At 44.4% G+C, this 21,684-nt stretch overlaps 1 protein-coding gene across 1 annotated transcript in view; it reads left to right on the forward strand.

Annotated features, from left to right (window-relative positions):
• Window positions 1-17,343, forward strand: part of LOC136614330 (leucine-rich colipase-like protein 1) — a 65,309-nt gene extending 47,966 nt beyond the window's left edge. Inside the window, exons 4-6 of the mRNA XM_066594108.1 lie at window positions 11,584-11,706; window positions 15,496-15,627; window positions 17,146-17,343. Coding sequence (XP_066450205.1) covers window positions 11,584-11,706; window positions 15,496-15,627; window positions 17,146-17,235 — 345 coding nt within the window. The 3' untranslated portion in view covers window positions 17,236-17,343. The remainder of the gene's footprint in view (window positions 1-11,583; window positions 11,707-15,495; window positions 15,628-17,145) is intronic.
• Window positions 17,344-21,684: the final 4,341 nt, after the last annotated feature.

Consider the following 21,684-nt stretch of genomic DNA (forward strand, 5'->3'; position numbering starts at 1 on the left):
TGGGCCTATAGCTGCCACACATCTCCGGGTCCTTGCCCTCTTTATGAATCAACGTGATGTGGGCTTCCTGGGCCTGCCTTGGTAAAGAGCCGCCATTCATGAGATTATTAAACAGTTCTGTTAGTCTCGGGACAAGAATGGGACGTAGGGATTTATAATATATGAGGGGGAGGCCATCTGGACCGGGGCTTTTACCCGGAGGGGGTGAATCAAGGGTTTCGTTTACTTCCTTTTCTGTTACTGGGGCAAGGAGAGAGTTAGCTGATTCCCTCTCCAATCCGGGGAGTTTAAGTTTTTGTAAATAGTTTGCGATCTGGGTGTTAGATTTAAGGATCTCTTCCAGATTCCTCCGAGGTCGCAAATTGTATAGCTGGGAGTAGAAATGTTGGAATTCAACCGCAATGTCAGTGGAAGATGTGACTTTAGTTCCCGAACGGGCCTTTATTATATCAATCTGGTTTTTTGCGCGGGCTTTCTTTATCTGTGATGACATATTTACTTCCTCTGTTGCCTTGGACGTACACTATATGTTTTAGATGAAGACATCTTTTGTTAAATCTAGACCTCAGGCATAAATTTAGTTCCTTCCTGAGCGCCTTCAGCTTATTCAGGTTTTCTTTACATTGCTTAAGTTTAGTGGAGTGCTCTAGTTTCGCGATTTGCCCCAGCAAGTTGTCTATTTCCCTTTGTTGTAACTTCTTTTATCTGGAACCTAAAGCTATTAAATGGCCTCTGATAAACGCTTTATGCGTTTCCCACACAAGGGCCGCCGACTGGTCTCTTCCAGAGTTAAATCTGAAAAATTCCTCCAGTTGTTTGGAGAGCATCATCCTGTCGTCCTCAGAGTCTAAAAGGGCAGAATTTAACCGCCACCTCCACTCCTTAGGGGTGTTGGAGAGCATTGTAAGGTTCACATGTAACGGAGCGTGGTCAGAAATAGTGGTGGTAGCAATCACTGAATCTACCAAAAAAGGCAGGAGTTCAGAGGCTATTAGGACATAATCGAGCCTCTGAAAAGAAGCATGGACCTGAGAAAAATAAGTGTAATCCCTTGCGGAGGGGGAACACTGGCGCCAGGCGTCCACCAAGCCCAACTCAGAAAGGGCTCGATGTAGCCTCTTCAGTTTAATTTGTGAGATCTGCGAACGTCCAGTTGACGAGTCTACTAAAGGGTTCATCGTCAAATTTAGGTCACCCCCTAAGATGATGGGGCCCACAGCGAATTCCTTAAGGGTCTCTAACTGCCCGACCAGCCAGGGAACCTGACCAGAATTTGGGGCGTAAAAATTGGCCAGGGTAATCTTAAAGTTTTGGATGTGTCCCCTCAAGAGAATCACCCTACCCTCCTCGTCGGTGTGTTGTGCTTCGCATGTGAAGGGGACAGAGCTATGGAAAAAGATAGAGACCCCCTTAGAAGCTGAGGTTGTGTGTGAACTGTGGAAGCCCAATGAGAACTGTCTGCCCGGAAGGGCCAAGCACTTACCCCTCTTGTAATGCGTTTCCTGAAGAAAGGCGATTTTTGTGCCATATTTTCGAAGAAGCTGAGCCACACTGTGACGCTTGAATGGGGAGTTGATCCCTCTCACGTTAAATGAGGAGACGCGGAGGAGCTCATTCGTCTTCGGCTGTTGAGAGAGAGGCATGGCAGACTAAAAGGGTGACCTAGAGTAGAGAAGGCTGACACGTGAGTAATTCCTTAGTATTTTATATGAGCTTTCTGTATCGTAAGGAAAGCGAGATGGGGGGGGGGGAGGATATACAAGGAGGGGGAAAGAAACACAAGGAAAGAGTAATACGAACTCTGAATATGTGAACAAGTGATCAACAAGACCAGTCAGTCCAAGGACGGTCAGTGGAGGCGGTGTGCAGTACGATAAACTCCTCCAGGGGAGCGATACCGGCAACAAACGCCACCAGGCAGAGAAGCCGCACTGCACCAAGCCTGCCCTGACAGACATCCCTGGAGGTCAGAAACTTAAAACGAAAGCAAGCATTTAAACTTTCAAAGGGTATGGTTATCATGAGTCGAAACGAGAGGGTCAACCGCGATCCCTGCGAGCCGCACGAGCGACTGGACAACTATAAGTCCAAACAAGTCCACCCGATGCTCTTTACGGAACCTCAAGTCCAAACACAAAGACTTCCTGGCCTGATCCTCAGCCTGTCGTAGATACAAAACGTTTTCAAGCATTTTGGGATGGCTTAGAGAGGGTGAATCACCAAACTCTCCCTAAGGGCTCTGGGTAAAAGCATCCAACTGAAAGACTGCTGCTTAAGGTTCAGTCACCCGCGGGTGTGTTGTCACGACTCTTCTTTTTTTTGTTTCTGGGAGATTTAGCGGGTCCAACTGATGTCCAAGCAGACGGGGAGGGAAGCTTTGGTAGGTCAGGCAGCCCCGGGAGTGGCAACCAACTCGGGAGATCCAGCGGCTCTATTTCAAGTAGTCGCCAGCACGCCTGCAGGTCTCCAGGGTCTCTGATATTTATCCTGTGACCCCTGTGGGAGAAACCCAGGCCGAATGGAAACAGCCAAGCATACTTAATACCCTTTTCCTTGAGTATCTCCAGCAGTGGCCGAAGTAGGCGACGTTTGGTTAGGGTGGTAGGGGCAAGGTCCTGAAAAATCTGCAGAGGAGCCTCGGCATATTTTAAATTTTTGTAATTTCTGGCGGCTCTCAAAATGGCGAACGCGTCCTGAAAAGACAACAAACTGCAAATTATGTCCCTTGGCGGGTCAGCGTTCGCCGGGAGGGGCCTGAGGGCTCTGTGAATCCGTTCTATTGATATTGGGGCGGCCCTCTCTGGGCCAAGCAGGGAAGAGAAGATTTCTTTAGCTACCTTAGAAAGACTTTCCGTGGCCCAAGACTCCGGAAGCCCCTTGATGCGAATATTACATCTCCTATTCCTATTTTCCAAGTCCTCCTGCATCAAGAGGGCTCTGTTAAGGTGATCCTGATGCAGCTGCAGAATCTGGGCCATTTCAGAAGCGTGGCTTGTTAAAGAGGACGTGGATGTCTCCAGTTCCTCTACTCTTCTCCCCAGGTGTCTTATGTCTTCTTTTATCTCCCCCAGCTCAGACATTATCGGTTGCAGGGCTTTCATGATTAAATCCTTCATGAATCCCTTTGAGACTGTTTCCCCATCTTCATTATCGGAGCTAGCTCCCTCCTCCCCCTCCTTACTGTGAGCTGCAGCCGGCGCCATCTTGGCTGGGAACAGCGGTGAACGGGGGCTTTTTTCTTTAAGGAAGCGCTGCATACCGGCTTGTCCTCCGCTTCCCCTCGGCGTCCCAGCGTGTTCCGCGGCTCTCTCCCTTCCGACTCTTCTCATTTCGTTGCTTTAAGAAGCTGCTGTGACCTCCAGAAGGTGTCTTGCCGCCGGAGCTCTGCTCTCAAGCGGCCATTAAGCACAGCGGTCAGGCTTCGCCTTCTTTTCCGTATTTGACATAAACATCATTGGAAACTTGGGGTGGGACAACCTTAGGTGTCTCTCTTTTGTAAAGTCAGTCTCTTGCAAACAAATGATGTCTGCCCAAGCTGCTTAAGCATCTTTCCATAGGAAGGCTCGTTTGTATGGAGAATTAAGCCCCTTCACGTTAAAGGACATAAGTTTCATACTCATGATGGCAGGTCTGTTTACCGTTTTATATATGGGTTTTTATTACCTAGTTCCAAACAGTTCCAAATGGTCCGGCAGGAAGAAACTCTCTCAGGTTCCCATTCCAGAATGTGCTCCAGTATTACTGAGGAAAAATTAGCGGTCAGAATATACCTCCAAAATAGGGGAAATTGACAGGATAGAGGAGAATCACCTGACCAGGTGGGGAACCACAAACTTTGGAGAATCTTAGCTACAATGTCCTTCTCTGAATGCTCAAACGTCATCAAAAAAGGACACCCTTCTTTGTTTTAGGGGGAAAAATGTCCAGCCATTGCAAGACTCAGGACCTTCTTAAATCAAACCTTAAAGAAAGGAACCTTAATATTTTCAACAGGCGACTCCTCATAGTGAGAGACCATGAAGCAAGGAGCACATTGAAAGGCTCTCCTATTAATAAAGCGGTTAAGGATTTTGACCCAATCTGGATTAAGGCGTGACGGAGCGCTCATGTTTTACAATTGAATTTTCCACTTTTGCAAGAGTTGTTGTCCGTCTTCAGGATTTTGTATAAAATTAACTATTTGGCTATAATCATTTTAGGTGGGAATCTCCATTTGTAAGGGATCTTGTTGTCCCGCAGGGCCAGGGTGATATTGCAGAACGTTTTCCTAGTTTTAATAGTCATCTGGGAAAGATCTGTAAAAAGTTTTATTTGCTCATATGGTACAGGCAGGGATGCATTCTTCCTAACTGCGAACAGTATGGTTTCCTTGATATGGAAAAAATGAATCCTCACTATAACGTCTCTAGGTAGATGATCAGGCTGATTTTGGATGTGGCAGTCTATGCGCTCTGTCGATTATTCTTTCCTCTGAGGGGGTGCCTGGCAGCAGATGTTTTATGAGCTGCTGGATAAATTCTTTTAACTCAGATCGCGGGATTGACCACGCAATTCCTCTGCTTTTTAGATTGCTGTGCCTGTTCCTGTCTTCTATATCTGCCACTTTGCACTTTAATGCTTCTAACTCTCCCACCACATTATAGTGTGCATCAATAAGATCGTTGTGTGATTTGCACCATTTTACTTTCCAGATGTTCTACTCTATTTCCTAGCTCTGCCATGTAAGAGTTTAGTAATGTTGAGATAGATGATAAATCTCTTTGAAGCGCCCCCCCTCAGGGCTAGGATCATTTCTTTTATAAACAGTTCTGATGCTGCTTGTTCAGAGCAAGAAATACTTAGAATGGGGTCTTCAGGGTCTCCTGAGACTGCATCAGAGTCTCTTTCCTGCAGCTCGGGGTTTTGGGTGGTTTGCAGGAGACCCCATCGCTGTGGAGTGTCGCTGCTGTAATTAAAGGGCGGGAGTTTTACTTGCATCAGAGAAAGCAGGCACCATTTTAGAAGTTCCTGCCTGCGCCTCTCTGCTGTGACCTGATCCCCAATTTTCCGCTGCAGCCGCATTATGGGATCCCGAAAGTGGGGGAATGGGAGAAGGTCTCCTACCCTTGTTTTTCTTCAAGATGTCCTCCGGTCCACTTCTCCTGTGTGCCGGCAGTCTATTCTTCTCCTCCGCTTGTACGAGTGGTGCAGAACGATGTGAGCCCCTGCAGTCCGGTTTTCATTCTCCTCCTTGCAGCCATCGCCAAAGGGAGTCTCTGTAAGCTTTCCCTTTCTCAGGTCTCCTTCTTCTTGTCGCTTTGCAGGGCCGAATCTCACAGAGCTCAGAGACCTGCGACTGCTCCATCCAGACCACTAATACATTATATATTTAAAAATTATACATTTTTTTCCACATCCTCAAAAAGTACACAGCAGAATTGATTTTACTCTAATAGACATAAACCCTTATAAAAAAAATGTTATATTTACGACAGTAGCGACCATAACCTGGCCAAAGCATGCCGGGGTAGCATGGACACTTTAAGAATAATTTAATCAACCACCCACTGCTACTTGGTGCCTGAATAATTACATATTACAGCACCCAAAATATATACCTTAAGGTGCATTTACACTGTAAGATGATCGCTCAGATGACAGTTTCAGTGACAGTTTTGAGCGATCATCTTTGCATAACTCTTAAGTAGCTAATTAGCTACTTAAAGAGTTAAATGCAGGTGGAGCAGGACACCGCTGATACTCTGAGAACAGCAGCTGCTTTGTATATGCAAATATCTGCTTTGCTCTCTGAGTTATCAGCGGTATCCCGCTGAGCTGATAGCTCTAAGAAGCAGCGGGAGTGCTGACAGCAGCTTAGTTCTCAGAGCTTGCAGCTGGTATTCTGCTGAGAAGTCCCAGCGGGATATCAGCTGAAAGAATGGTATCAGCGCTGCCTGCTAAGAAAATCAGCGTGCAGCACTGATAAGAGTTATTGGTGATTTCTAGCTTGCTAGAAATCACCGATGAATGAATTGTGCACGAACCGTGCATAATGGCCGCGTGTTTAGACACAGCGATTATTGCTTAAAAGATCGCCTTTGAGTTAATTTTGGCCGATAATCGTTTTGTCTGAATGGGCTTTCAGTCACTGCAGGACCTCCTGGATTACTTAAATCTCAATGGCAATGCTGAGGTTTCTAACCCAACTCTGGTGCGCACATAAAGCTACTATCAAGGGTCATTTTATCAAGCAAGCATCTTACGATAAAAAACATAGCAATGACTTATTACTGTCCTCACAACTATGCACATTGCACTGATTAAACAAAGCATCCTACTCCTTGGATAGAGCTAGAGAGATATTGGCCCTACACCAGCAACTCCAGGAGCTTCATGTCTATGAACATGACCTAGCTCTAGGAGAATTACTATTAATAGAGATCAACGAACATACTCGTTTAGGGCCATTTCGAGCATCGCTTTTTTCAAGTAACTGACTACTCGGGTGAAAAGATTCGGGGGGCGGTGTGGTGGAGCGGGGGTTAGTGGGCAACAGGGGGGAGCTCTCTCTCTCCCCCCCCCTCACTCCCCTCTGCAACCCCCCGCTCACCCCCGGCACCCCCCGAATCTTTTCGCCCGAGTAGTCAGTTACTCGAAAAAAAGCGATGCTTGATTGCGAAATCGCCCTAAACGAGTACGTTTGCTCATTTCTAACTATTAACATACTACTGGCAAGGCGATAAAACTGGATCTACATTAGTGAAACAAGCAAAAACTCGTACAGCTAAAACATGCAAACTCTTTCTTCATGATGCTCAGGTTAAGACATCTGACCCTCAAGGCATTGTTGATGTATATAACTTAACCCCTTAATGCTCCAGGATGTACATTTACGTCCTGCAGCGTTGGGGTAAGTATGAAGAGAGATCGCAGGGTGACCTCTCTTCATACAGAGTGGACTACAGCTGTTTATTACAGCTGACAACTGCGGGCAATAGCTGCAATTAGCCGAGTGAATGATCAGCACTATTAACCCCTTTAAATGCTCTGCACTTTAAAGAGTTAGTAGGAGAATTAGGCTAAATGACTTACATGAAGAGGAGGGGGTACAGACCCTAGCTTAAGAATACCCCCCCCCCCCCATTCCCCACCCCCTTTTCTTAGACCAAACACATCAGGGAGAAGTCTAAATGATCAGTGATAAAATTCTGTAATCCGGTAACAAGGAGTGGGGTAAGGAGCACAAGGTTAGATGCAACACGTTCTGGTGCTAACATGCACCTTTATCATGAAGAATTTGACATAAAGGAGAGAGAGATATTTATAAAGACTCACCACAATGGTGGAACCATCAGGCGGCACGCCCCACCGAATGACACCGGTGGACATGGACAAGTTATCAAAGGCAGCCACACGGAGCATGGATGCTAGTGTCTAGCACACCATGGCACCGCAGACTAATTGTGTTCCATCTGGGGGCAAGTGCCCAGTGTGCACAGCTGTGTGAGGTCCAAGAGCGTGATGATGTCACCGCAGCACCACGCAGGGTCATAATACATCATGGGTGCATGAAAGGAGTCATGTAAAAGATATAAAAAAGATAATATTGATAGAAATATATAAATATATCGGGAACATGATAAAAATAACAATACATTACTATTTCTCTAGGACTTCATTAAGAAATTTGGAACAAAAGTATAAAGTCTGAAAATCCAGGACATTTCTTTTGACTTTAATCGTGAGAATAACCTTGACTTTACATATTTCATTGAGGTGACACAGAGTTCTGTCACGTATCTGTCGAGGACATGTAAAAATTATCGAGAAACACTATGTTTTGTATATCTGTTAGAAATGATAAAATGTGTTCTTAAAGCATTTATAGTTCGTCGGATATACTTGAGGCCACAGGGGGCTCAACAAGATAAATGACATCGCTTACTCCACAGTTTAAAAACGGCCATTATTTAATTGGGTCCTGATCCGGGTTTATAGGAATCTCCTTTCTTCCATGTTGCACATACGGACAGCAGTTGCACCTTTACAAGCCACATCTAAGGAGCCTATGAAGGGTTTCAGAAATGTGTTTTTCAAAGTAGGTAGATTAATGTGAGAACACAATGTGTCAAGGAACCGGGATACTGGAAGTCCCTGAAAACCGCCCGCAACCCCTGTCCCTACCTACTTGCCCCCTGGGCTAAGCCCCAGGGCGACAACTGGGCGATGGTCCCTACACTCACTAGGGAAGTGGGACATGGGGACAGACAACAGACAGACACTGGAACAAACGAAACACTCAGGCAAGCCAAGCTATCCAGGTCGGCAACAGGAGGGTACGCAGTACAAAGGGTCAGGCAAAGGCAAGTTGGGTCCAGAAAGCAGAGAATCAAAACAGGAGTCAAATACAAGGAAACGCGGGTACAGCAGGAAGACCACACTAACACTGGCAAGGTCAGGAGCGCATAGACGTTTAAATGCTGGGTGACATGACCAGAGATGTGGGCACGGAGGACCCGCGGGCCGCGGATCCTGACACAAAGTTGCAAGGATGTTTTTAGGGTTCTTTTTGTGGAAAACAACTTTAGGGTTATCTGGGGTATCGTTAAGTAAAAAGGGGTCTCCTTTTAGGATTCCACATTGCTTAAAAAGCATGTATTTTATAGAGGCATGCTGGGAGTTGTAGCGGGTAATGAACAGAGTTTTCAAACTAAAGTCATTTTTCTTCGGAATCATGTCTTTTCTATTTTTGTCACCATGGTGATCTTCTTCCAAGGCTTTTGTATATGCCGATGCAATAAGTGTTTTAGGATACCCCTTATTCTTAAATCTTGTTTTCCTGATTTTAGCCTGTTCACTGTCCGTTCGGGTAGAAGAACAGTTTCTCTTAATCCATTTTTAACAGTCCATACTGGATATTAGTTTTCCAGTTCTTCGCTGCAAGAGTTTCGGTAACTATTTAAATCAGTGGGCTTAAAATGGGGTTTAGTTTGGATGTTACCTTTAGGAATAAATAATTCCAAGTCTAAGAAGGCCGCACTAACAGGGTTCATAGTACCAGAAAACTCGAGGCCAGTTGTTTTTATTCAAATTAACAATAAAAGATGTTAAATCCTCCAAGTCCCCATTCCAGGTCAATAAGATATCGTCAATAAATCCCCTAAAAAATACAATGCAGGAATCATTAAAATTACTTTCTTCAGATGCACCCAGAAAAAGGTTGGCATAGCTGGGTGCAAACTTGGTAAATAAAAAGTTTTTGTTGGTGCGATGTTAGAAAATCTCCACTCAGAAAGTGTTCAACTGCCTTAATCCCTAGATCATTTGGGATAGTAGAGTAGAGAGACTTAAGGTCTAGTGTGCATCATATATAGGAGTCTTGCCAAGGGACTGGGTTGATCAGGGTAATTAGGTGCCCTGTATCTTTACCCCTTAGTGACCAGTTGAGAAAAGTAGAAGTGGAGAGGAGCTGCTACCATTAAAAAAAATGTCCTTTATTGAATAGAAAGCATACAGCTCACAGGTCCGCGCTGAACGTATTTCGGCTACGATAGCCTTTGTCAACAGCTCTGAGGTATGAGATACGCAAAACATTTATAGACAGAATAGAAATTAAAGTAAAAAAAGCAATACCTGTGTATGCTAGCTTGTCAAGAGGGGAACAGCTGGGGAATGGTGTGGTGGGTGTGTTCAGAAGTTAATTGCATCACGTTATGACTAGCAAGCAGAGGTTTGTTACAAAAAAGTTAAAACAGACAGAAGGAAAGGCAAATAATTACAATAAAGTAACTGTATTACACGTATCTACATGGAGATTATATGATGGGTTTATGGTAACTGATTATCTGACTCTGCTCCTTATACAATACATTTTTCCTCTCCTATATACTTTTCAATCATAATACAATTACTTTACTATAATTATTTGCCTTTCCTTCTGTCTGTTTTAACTCTTTTGTAACAAACCTCTGCTTGCTAGTCATAATTTAGCCAATTAGAGCAATCTCTTGCTGGGAGGCGGGGTGTGTTTTCTGGAATGTCTAGAACAAATTAATTGGATTTACATTGATTGCTATGGAAACAATTACCTCGACTTTCATTGGTTTCATGTTTGGCTGATTGCTTTCAGACGGATTACCAACAAATCTAGAGATTTAACTGTAATTGGTTTTGCAGTGACCGACTGACCCGATTTAAAAAAAATAATTGCCAAATTGAGACTCCCTCTTCCAACCTTCATTAAAATCAAAGGCAGCAAAAATCGGGTTCTCTAATTTGGCCTTCAAAATGTCCCTGGAACAACAGTGGAGGTGGTGGTGGCCCAGTGGGCAGCACTGCTGATGGAAATCTAGATCTCCAGCACTGCAGGGCAGCCGCACAGCACCAGCACACCCGTCCCCTCTCCTCTAAGTAGGAAGTTAATAATTTGGCAATTTTTGCAAAAATTAGATCAGGATGATCCAATCCAATTTAGCAAAACTGGACCCAATTTTATCGCCCAGCCAATCACGATGATTAACACAAGTTATAAAGAGCATTCCTAAATCACAGTGTGTGCCTGTCAGCTCTGCCCACTATCAGCTGGGCTGAGTGGTAATTAGGGGATGTTTACACATAGCGGCTCACACAGTTCTCCCTCTCACCTCGCACTTCCTTGCACTGCAGCGTACCCCTTCATTCGGCGGTCTCTAGTGGGCACAGCACCGCTGGTCAGGTGATGCAGCATTTCCGCTATGTGTAAATGTACCCTCAATGTGCAGAATGCTTTCCCTGGATGAGAATACTCTTCAGCGATGTGAGAGCCCATTCACACCGGCGTTTAGGGCTTCTGTCACAATTCTGTTTTAAGAGCAGAGAAACAGATTGAAAATGTAAATAAAAGTTCCCTTTTTTTCTCCTTGATTTCAATTGGTTTTCAAAAAACGGAAAGCTTTCTATCTGCTTCTGTTTCGTTGGTTTCTTTTTTCCCCACTGGAACAAGTAATGCCGTCTGCAGCGCTATTTGTTAATTTTTAAAAAATGTAAACCTAATGATATGGAGGTAACATCGATTTTTTCCGTTTGTTTTCCTTTAATTTGAAAACCCAATAAAATCAATAAGAAAAAAATGGAAATGATTATTTCCATTTTAATTTCACTTTTCCGCTCCAAAAATGAAAGAGAAACAGAATTGTGGCTGAAGCCCTAAATGCAGGTGTGAATGGGCCCTAAATGGGATTTCATATAGTTTTGTCATTACATATGGACTTGTCAAAGGTTTCTGTACACTGGGGGTCTGAGTGCCGAGACCCCAACCCATCACTAGAACAAGTCAGCTAAAGATCTCATCAGTGCTGTCCCTGCTATCTGGCTGAAGACGGGCTCAATATAAAGACTAAGGCCCATCCTCAGCGAACCAGCAGTGACAGCGCTGGGATGAGGCTTTAGCTGCTTTATTCTAGCAATCAGTGGGGTCTCAGCATCTGCACCCCCAGCGATCAAAACTTTTTGCGTGTCCCTATGATGTGTCAGTAATTTTTAGAAAACGCACTTCTTTATGTGACATAAATGTGAGACCTTATAAATGGATTCCTAAAACTTATCTCTCCTCTGTTTTATATTTAGAACGATGGAGATTCATGTTATTCTAGTGACCTGTGTAATAGCGGGTGTTGCTTCAGGAGTACCTCTCGCAGGGCAGTTGATGAATGTGGACCAAAACGCCACCCTCAGGAATGTCTCGGCCCGGTGAGTACCTGTTACCAGCTGCTGTCCTGGTTTCCCCTCCACATATTCAGTATAAGGTCTCATTCACACGGGCTTTGAATTGTTACATTTTACACCATATATTTCCTATATGGATTTCACAGCTTAATGCTTAAAACAACAAAATGAAAAAATGAAAAACTTGAGCTTCTTCTATCAAGAAAGGCACAGGGTGGCACTATGCCCCAGAACAATGCCCGGGGAACACTTCATGGCCTATGATCTAGCTGTGGCTAACGCTCTAACTTGGCATCTGGGACACAGACTGGATCTATCATACATGACACATGGATGTAAAAGTTTTGTTTAGTAGTTTAAAACACAAAAAGCAAATAAAATAAGAGAGTGTTCACTGCTGAGCGGTGGTGAGAGTAAGTAAGTACAGGGCCGGATCGGGGGCCCAATGGGGAGGCCCTACATAACAGGGATCAGGAGTAGATCATCTTCTACACCTATATCTTCTTGTAGCCTCGACAACCGCAGGGATAACCCGCAGAAACGCGTAGCGGACGAATCAATAAATTATTTAAAGTTATTCACGGACATTGTGTCCTCTATTTCTGCTGGAACCGACGAGCGCCGGGGAAATTTTTCCATTTGACACGAGAGGTATGCAAACAGCCTGTCACGGCTGTAAACTCCAGAGACTCTCTCCGGTAATCGGATCCGGGACTCCAGAGACGTTACAAGCCAACTTGGATATAAGGTGCCGGTCAATCTCCTGGACAGGAGTTTTGGCCGAGCACCAGGTGAGTACTTAAAAGTAACTCACATTCTTTTGAAAATCGTTGTGTGTGAGTAGGCGCTGATTTTTGTTTTCTTGTATTAAGTAGGATTTAACATACAAACATACCCCCCCCCTTTCTTGTTCCCATGGTCACTTCTGAAGAGATTGTAACCCTGTAAATTCACCCCAATCGCACTTATCATCAGGCCATGTTTCTGTTATTTCTACTATGTCTTAATTTTCATCAGACATTCTCGCTTAACACTCACCCACTTTACTAATAAATAACCCCCCATATAGCTTCTAATATCACCATATGGGGACTAAATAACCCCCATATAGCTTCTAATATCACCATATGGGGACTAAATAACCCCCATATAGCTTCTAATATCACCATATCGGGACTAAATAACCCCTCATATAGCTTCTAATATCACGGGGACTAAATAACCCCCCATATAGCTTCTAATATCACCATATGGGGACTAAATAACCCCCCATATAGCTTCTAATATCACCATATGGAGACTAAATAACCCCACATATAGTTTCGGAGTGACCTCCCATATAGCTTCCACTATCACCATATGGGGACTAAATAACCCCCCATATAGCTTCCAATATCACTATATGGGGACGAAATAATCTCCCATATAGCTTCCAATATCACCATATGGGGACTGAATAATGCCCCATATAGCTTCTAATATCACCATATGGGGACTAAATAACCCCCATATAGCTTCTAATATCACCATATGGGGACTAAATAACCCCCATATAGCTTCCAATATCACCATATGGGGACTAAATAACCCCACATATAGTTTCGGAGTGACCTCCCATATAGCTTCCAATATCACCATATGGGGACGAAATAATCTCCCATATAGCTTCCAATATCACCATATGGGGACTAAATAACCCCCCATATAGCTTCCAATATAACCATATGGGGACGAAATAATCTCTCATATAGCTTCTAATATCACCATATGGGGACTAAATAACCCCACATATAGTTTCGGAGTGACCTCCCATATAGCTTCCAATATCACCATATGGGGACTAAATAACCCCCCATATAGCTTCCAATATAACCATATGGGGACGAAATAATCTCCCATATAGCTTCCAATATCACCATATGGGGACTAAATAACCCGCCATATAGCTTCCAATATCACCATATGGGGACTAAATAACCCCCCATATAGCTTCCAATATCACCATATGGGGACGAAATAATCTCCCATATAGCTTCCAATATCACCATATGGGGACTAAATAACCCCCCATATAGCTTCCAATATCACCATATGGGGACGAAATAATCTCCCATATAGCTTCTAATATCACCATATGGGGATAAAATAATCTCCCATATAGCTTCTAATATCACCGGGACTAAATAACCCCCATATAGCTTCTAATATCACCATATGGGGACTAAATAACCCCCCATATAGCTTCTAATGTCACCATATGGAGACTAAATAACCCCCATATAGCTTCTAATATCACCATATGGGGACTAAATAACCCCCATATAGCTTCTAATATCACCATATTGGATCTAAATGACCCCCCATATAGCTTCTAATATCACCATATGGGGACTAAATAACCCCCATATAGAGCTGTCAAGACAACATGAAATGCACTGTTAGTAAAGATTTCCTTTACTTCTACACACAGTACCATATGGCGCCATACTCTCTGCGCTCCTTAGGACCATCCACCCATGTAGCACCGCCATCTCTCATCGGAGTCCGGCCCCCGAGTATTTCTGTTATGTTTTACAATGGCGGAGGAGCAGCTGGAGGGAAGCATTACTCCATGACCCCCATATACAGGCATCTCTCCTCCAATCCCATTATGTTATAACTATGCACCGAATGCCCCTCTATTAGAGACCCCCATCTAGTAACAGTAGAGCTATAAGCACTGACAAAATAATCCGGGTGCCGTTCTCATACAGCTCTTAGTGGGGTTTCTCATGGGCGGTAAAATCGCACGATTTCAGTCCAACGTGGAGGGAGTAAAATAGCAGAATTATGAAATCAATGATTCTCAATGGTTTCCCTCATATTGGGAAGGTTTTCACTCTGCGATGTTGCATTTAAAAAATATATTTCTTGTTTTTTTCAATCTCCGGTGTTTCCCTATGGAGCCTCCTTTTTATTGCATCGCAAAGCACAAAACTGTTATTTTTATGCGATGTGTTTTTAACATTAAAAGGTACTATTGACTTTTGCGCTATTAAAAAATCGCCACAAAGCCCGTGTGATCGCGCCTTATTCCTGTTTACGGAGGCGTTGTTCCCAACAGAACCTCTATAGGGAAAGAAGTCCATAACACTAAATGATAGAGGTCTAAGTGTGCGCTCAGACGGATGCTTGTGAGGTATCCCATGTAGTAATCAGCGAGTGGCGGCATACATGGAGCTCGGCAAAGACCAAGGCCGCCGAATCGTCGCAATTTTAGTGGAGGAATAAAGATAGTTTTAATATTTGCACCATTCATGCTGCCACTCGCTGATCACCGCATTGGATGACCCCTACAGAGGTTCGGGGTTCTGTCCTCCTGCTGGCTTTTGCATACTTTTATTATTGCCTCAGCCTATTTGGCATTTACGCTTTTGGTGTGCTGCAGACCTTGCTACATATATTGGTAGGATGTTTGTGAGTTGTGTGTGACAATCTAGGGCCCAACTCGCAGCGGACCGCACGCGGATGTACGTCCATGTGATGTCTGAGCGGCGGGTAGCGGACATTACATATCCTGCTCATCCATGACACGGACCGGAACAGGACAGGATCCACGTGAAATAACACTCATGTGAAGAGCCTGATTGTCATATATGGGTCCGTGTGCCGTGAAATACACGGACAGCACAGATGGGGAACAACCGTCTGAACTGTCCCTAACAGCCTCTCCTTCCGGTGTGAAGTAATAATTGTGGCCGATCTCAGGAAGGAGAACAACGAGACAAAGAGAATTCCAATCACATCACATTTATGTCTCTCTTTTATATTTAGGACAATGGAGATTTCTGTTCTCTAAGTGCAGAATGTGACAGTGGGTGTTGTCGTAGGACATCCACAGAGTTCCGTGTTCCTACAAATAAATGTGAACCAAAAGCAGCAAAAAATGCAACCTGTAACCCTGTGGTGAGTATCTGTAAGCGGCTGATGTATCTGCTTCTCCCTTCGTTGTGTACAGAATTCCCGGGTGCCGCTCCCATCACATGGGCGCCCCATCCGTGTGTTGTGTGATGTGCGGGCACCACAGATTACATGTCCTGTTCTCATGTGACACGTAAATAGAACATGTGGTGATTCTTCAGCCTCCACTCCTAATAGCACAAATACGGTTATTTCTCTTCATTGTCGGTTTTACTAAATATTTGCATCGCCCACAAAATAAGCCTCCTGCAGCCTCTTATCTCCGAGCTCTACATTCAGTGGTTCCTCTGTTACTCCTCCTGGCAGTGTATGAATACCTACACACTCAGGTACTTGTACCCGCAGCAGTGAGGTGACAGGAGCCTCTACTACAAATTACCACAATCTTTGTCGCCCCCTACAACCTCGTGTTCCGTCTCTACAAGCTGCGCGGCCAAAACCTGCGCTGAGGAGCCGCGATATTATTCACACGGAGGAGGTTAATGCTCAAGTGTGAAACGGACAGAATTTGGACAAAACTTGGAGCAATCAGGGCCCATTCACACCGCCGTATCCCCTGTCCGCACAACACGGCTGATCTGCATGGGTGGAGTCAGATGTAGATATGTGATGCGGATGTCCTGCTGTCACCCCGATTTACAGACCAAAATCACCAGGAAAGAGCGTTTTTTAAACTTGTTGCAAGGAAGTGCAGAAAAAATGACATCAGTTTATCTTTCTTGCGTTTTGTTTTTTTGCGCATTTGGAAACCACAGTGAATACAGACGCAATATGCAAGCAGAGAAACGCGCAAAAACATCCAACATACACGAGAGGAAACAACGGTGCGCTCTTCATGGACTAATACTGCGCGCGCCGCGTGAGTCCTTAAAGGCGATGAGTTTATTTATGTGCGGTTTTTTATATTCATTTTAACAGATTGAATGTCTTATTTTTTGATTCTATGTAACAAAAAGAAAGTCCCCCAGCACCCCTCCGTATGCACAAAAAAGAGGCCACGGAAGAGATGTGATGCAACAGCCACTTAAGGGACCTCGGATCCTTAGTCCCCAGCGTAGTACATCCAGTGGAGAAGCAAATGGCAGCATCAATGGTGGAGCAAAGGAATATAAAGTGTTATTGCTCCATACAGCAGGCGACGCTCCGACTTTAGCAGTCTTTATCAAGTCTTTATTTTTTGATTCTCGGACCAGAATCGCACATTAAAATCAATGAATGTATTTAAAATAAACGCCCCTGTACGGCGAGGGAGTAACTTCTGTTTTATTTACGCACCCATTGAATTTAATGGGAGGTTTAAATGACATCATCTTGACCGCCTTCTGTTTTTTTCTCCCCCATAAAAAACACTGATTGCAATCAGATGACATTTGTGCGTTAAAAACACAAACTCTGATGTAAGACGCCCCACAGCGACATCAGTCCGTCTACATGGACTAAAGACTAGCGGATGTAGTTAGGAGTCACAAGGGTCTTCATTAACCCTATCATCTCTTTCTTCAGATTATTAATGGGCTCTACCCGGATTACTGCCCGTGTGCGAGAGGACTTACATGTCAGTTGGATCGGAACGACCGTTACTTCTGCAAGTAGCCAAACAGCAAATAACTAAGTCTAAGATGAGAAAGTATCCGCCTGTATCTACACGGATCTACAAGAAGTTGTGAATCTTATGGAAATAAAGCTTTTACAACTTCCTGATATGTTTTGTCTTTCTTCACTGATTTCAAAATCTCTGCTTGCTGTCAGTTAATGAAAACATTGACATTCAGAGGCTGAGAAGCCGTCCTCTTGTCTGGCTCACACAGCAGCAGTTTGTTACAATGTAGCAGCCAGGAGTCTAGAACAGGAGTAATAGGAGGACTGCTGATGTATGGAGCTCATAGAGGAGTCTATAAAGGGCTTATCCAGACGGACTAATTCTCACATCCGTGTGCTCTGCGTGTTTACAACTGACTTCATACTTACATTACACTGACCTGTTACAGTCAATGTGACTGCAGACAGGTAGAATTTATTATGCTGTTCTCCTTTCCTGTAGTCCTAACAGCAGCACATATAGACATGGGGATTTATTCCCCAACCACATGCTTTGGAGAGTTAATTCAAATTTTGTACAAACCCTATAAGAAGGAGGACCTAAGCTCCTCCCCCTTGTCTGTTTTTTAAAGACTACAAAGAGATGTAGAGAAAAATACTTTATTGGTTGGGTAGATATGTGCTGCTGTTAGATCTCCAGGAAAGAATAACTTCTGGCTTCCTTGGGTATCCTCACACAGCAGCCATATACATACGGGGGAAGAGCAGGATTTATTAGGGGTGGGAAAGACCAGAAATAAAAACTGAAGGACAGGAGGAAAAGTCTTCTCCATAGAGAGGTTCTTCTTACACAAAAGGTATGTTGTGTGCTCCATGTGCTGATGCTCTCAGCCAGATACCGCATCTTCTGCCCCTGATGTTTCTGTGGCTCCGGTATAGTGAGTCTGATGTTTTCTGGACAGAGACCTTCACTTTTATATGAAGTGATAACAGGGTCTCTCGTTCACCTAGCTATGGTGGGCTGGGGGGATTTCTCCCTTTCTTTGGGATCTGTGTGAGCACAGACAACTGATCGGTCCAAACTCTCAGCTGGGATAGGTCTATTCTCAGACAGTGCCCCACATCTGGTGTCTACGAGCACCTTTCCTCCTCCCAGGTAGGTTCAGCACAGAAGGCCGGCAGGACATTTACCTGATTCATATTGAGAAAAAATAACCAATTGGGCCTGAAAAAAACCCAGAGTCCTTAATATCACTTTATCCTCATGGAAGGATAAATAAGGCTCTTTGACAGTCAAGGCCCATAGATCACTGATCCGTTTGGCTGATGTAAGCGCCACCTTTCCTGATAAGAATAGCAAATCCGTTTCCTGTAAAGGTTAGGAGTGCTCACATAGCTTTCAATTTTGGGAAAGGGTTGATTTAGCTGTCTTCAGTCTCTGAATGGCCATTATGAACCACTTTGTCAAAGGGTCTTTAGCTAAAGTCTTACCTTAGCCTTTCTCAAATCCATCCTGTGGAATATGTTGCATCACTCCTCAATATGGGTCTTCTCTGCTAAAAGCCTTCCTCCCTCACACTATTTATGAAGATGGACACTATACAGCAGTGTTTCTCAACTCCAGTCCTCAGGACCCCCAAAAAGGTCATGTTTTCAGGATTTCCCCAGTATTGTACAGGTGATCTAATTATCAGTTCCTCAGACATTGCCACATGTGTTCTTCCTATAGGATACTGTGAAAACATGACCTGTTTGGGGGTCCCGAGGACTAGAGTTGAGAAACACTGCTATACAGGTATAGGCACCTTTTGTTCAGGTTTCTACCTCTGATTGTTATATCTGTGCAAGCCATGGGAACAATGACATAGATGAACGTAACCCAAATAAAACAGGAGGGAAAGAATATGCACTCTAACACCAATAACATACAAAAATCAAACATGCATACAAACAACAACAGACGCCAAAATATTTACCTATAGTACAAACCCACATAGGCAGCTGGAATTGCTAATAAGTACGAGATATTGGTTTGTATTTTGGCCAGAATATGTAACCTCACAAGCCCACACCATGGGTCTTCGGTGTCTTGTGAGTCCCTAGGGAACCTTTGCCTGCAAATGGGGCGATTCTCATAATTGGTGCGATTGTCTCAATAAGTTCAATCCCCGCATGATTCAGGTAGCCGGCTCAAGGTTGACTCAGCCTTCCATCCTTCCAAGGTCGGTAAAATGAGAATCCAGCTTGGTGGGGAGTAATAAGTAATAATTACCCGAAAGCACTGCAAAATAAGTTGGCGCTATACAAATACCAAGATTTTTTTTTTTTTTTTTTTAGGGATGCCTCCACATTGGAACCTAGGGGCTCAGCTCATCCAAGATGGTAACAAACAGGAACACCAGGCAGGGGAGATACAACAAAACACACACTGAGCAGGACAATTCACACCAAGTGTAGTCAACACCTACAGACATACACAGAACACGACCTTGTTCACACCAAGTGACTGCATCACAGAGGGAAAACCACAAAGAACATGTCATTGTACACACCAAGAGCAGTCCACTCCTTCAGACCCCACTGAAGAAGTGATTGTTACCACATGAACTCTGCTCACCTCACAGAGGAAAACCCCACTCAGAACATCATGCATGCAGAAATATGTTATGGACAATGAGTGTGGACCCACTGTGCCAACCAACCAGTTTGGCCTTGGCCTGGGCTAATCCTAAGGGCATTATCCTGATGGTTCCCCAGTATTCACTCTTTAACCATTGTACAGGGATCTAGAATTTATTGTAGGAAACCGAGCAGACTGCTACTTCCTGGTGTAGTCCTGGTGTGGTTGGCAGCTGATCCATGGAGGTCAGAGGCACCGGTGCAAAGCTCCGCAAAACAGGCCAAACTGCAAGCAGAATCTGGTACAATGTCTGGGCAGGCAGAGAACAAACATCCAGGTAAAAGGAATCAGGGCGAACACAGAAGTCATAGACACCAACACTCAGGCAAAGGAGGAGAATCTCCAGCTCCACTAAATAGGTGGGCAATAGCCTGTTACCCTGCAGCTGGGCTGAGAGCGCTGGGGAGGATTACCTCCTGCAGTGCCAATGGAAAGTACACAGCTAAGAATCCATTCATATAGAAGGAGCAGAGCAAAGCCTGCATCTGCCCAGAATAGCAAGAGGGCGGCAGACATGGGTAGCTGGCCTAACAAATAAAACAGGAGTTAGTTTAATTGTTCACACATCAAGAAAGGGGCAAGAGCGTCAGACACCAAACTGACATAAGAGGAACATTTCAGATATCACCCACCGCACAATGTATAGGACATCAGATGTCTGGAGGCCACATCTGATAAAAGGGAAGGGAGGAGGGGCCACAGAACCTGCAGACAGAAGATCAGGTGTGCAGACCATCTTCAGTGAAAGCAACTCAAAATAGCAACATGCATAACACCAAGCACTGAGTTGGAAAAGGATAGTGGATAAATGACCAGCACCCGCTAGTAAGAGGCTGATATTTATGTGTGCATCATGATGGTGATTGGCTGGCTGGAGAGCTCCACACCATCAGCCAGCCAAATCACCTATACCTACAGCAGTGTGATCCTGGAAACCCATAGTACTACAGATCCCAGGAGCACAATGTGACACAGATAAACCTCTTTTTCTTAGCAAGGACCTCATAATTCTAACGCTAACAAGCTGAATACCTTCAGGCTGTTAAACAGCTGGTCTGGGTGAAAGCCTGCCATGGTTTACATGACTAATCCCTTAAAGCAGGAGAAATCTCGCTTCCTTAGGTCATAATGGTATGATTGATTTTAAGTAGGCTTAGTTTTGCCCAAAGTCCCAACTGTAGGTTGAGCAAACATCTTTGGATGAAGAATTGTCTGGAAATGGCTGAAATGATCTACCCACAAGTTTCTCTGACATTTTTGAGGAAACTCTCACACGACTTGAAGTACGGTAAGTCGTCTTGTAGGACAGGCAGACAGCATATTAGAGGCTAACCCGTTCTCTCTGCTATTGAGTCTTGACATCAGAATTTACCTACTTTCTTCCTGGTTCATCTGTATAAATTGCCCTGGAAAGAAGTTAGATTATTATTATTAGAGATGAGCGAGCACACTCGTCCGAGCTTGATGCTCGTTCGACCATTAGGGTGCTCGAGATGCTCGTTACTCGAGACAAGCACCATGTGGTACTCGAGTCTATTCCATTTCCTTCCCTGCATGTTTAGTGCCATTTTCTAGCCAATAGGCATGCAGGGAAGGCATTACCACTTCCTCCTGTGACGTGCCCGCCCTATCCCACCCCCCTGCAGCGAGTGGCTGGCGAGATCAAGTGACCGCTCGCCTCAGACACATGCTGGCAGAAGTTAGGGAAAGTGTTGCTGATGAGATAGGGAAAGTGTTAGTGTAGGATTCTGTCTTCAAGAACCCCAACGGTCCTTCTTAGGGCCACATCTGACAGTGTGCATTACTGTTGTGGCTGGCTGGGA

Source organism: Eleutherodactylus coqui, chromosome 1 (assembly GCF_035609145.1).
Source record: "Eleutherodactylus coqui strain aEleCoq1 chromosome 1, aEleCoq1.hap1, whole genome shotgun sequence".
Taxonomy (NCBI): Eukaryota; Metazoa; Chordata; class Amphibia; order Anura; family Eleutherodactylidae; genus Eleutherodactylus; species Eleutherodactylus coqui.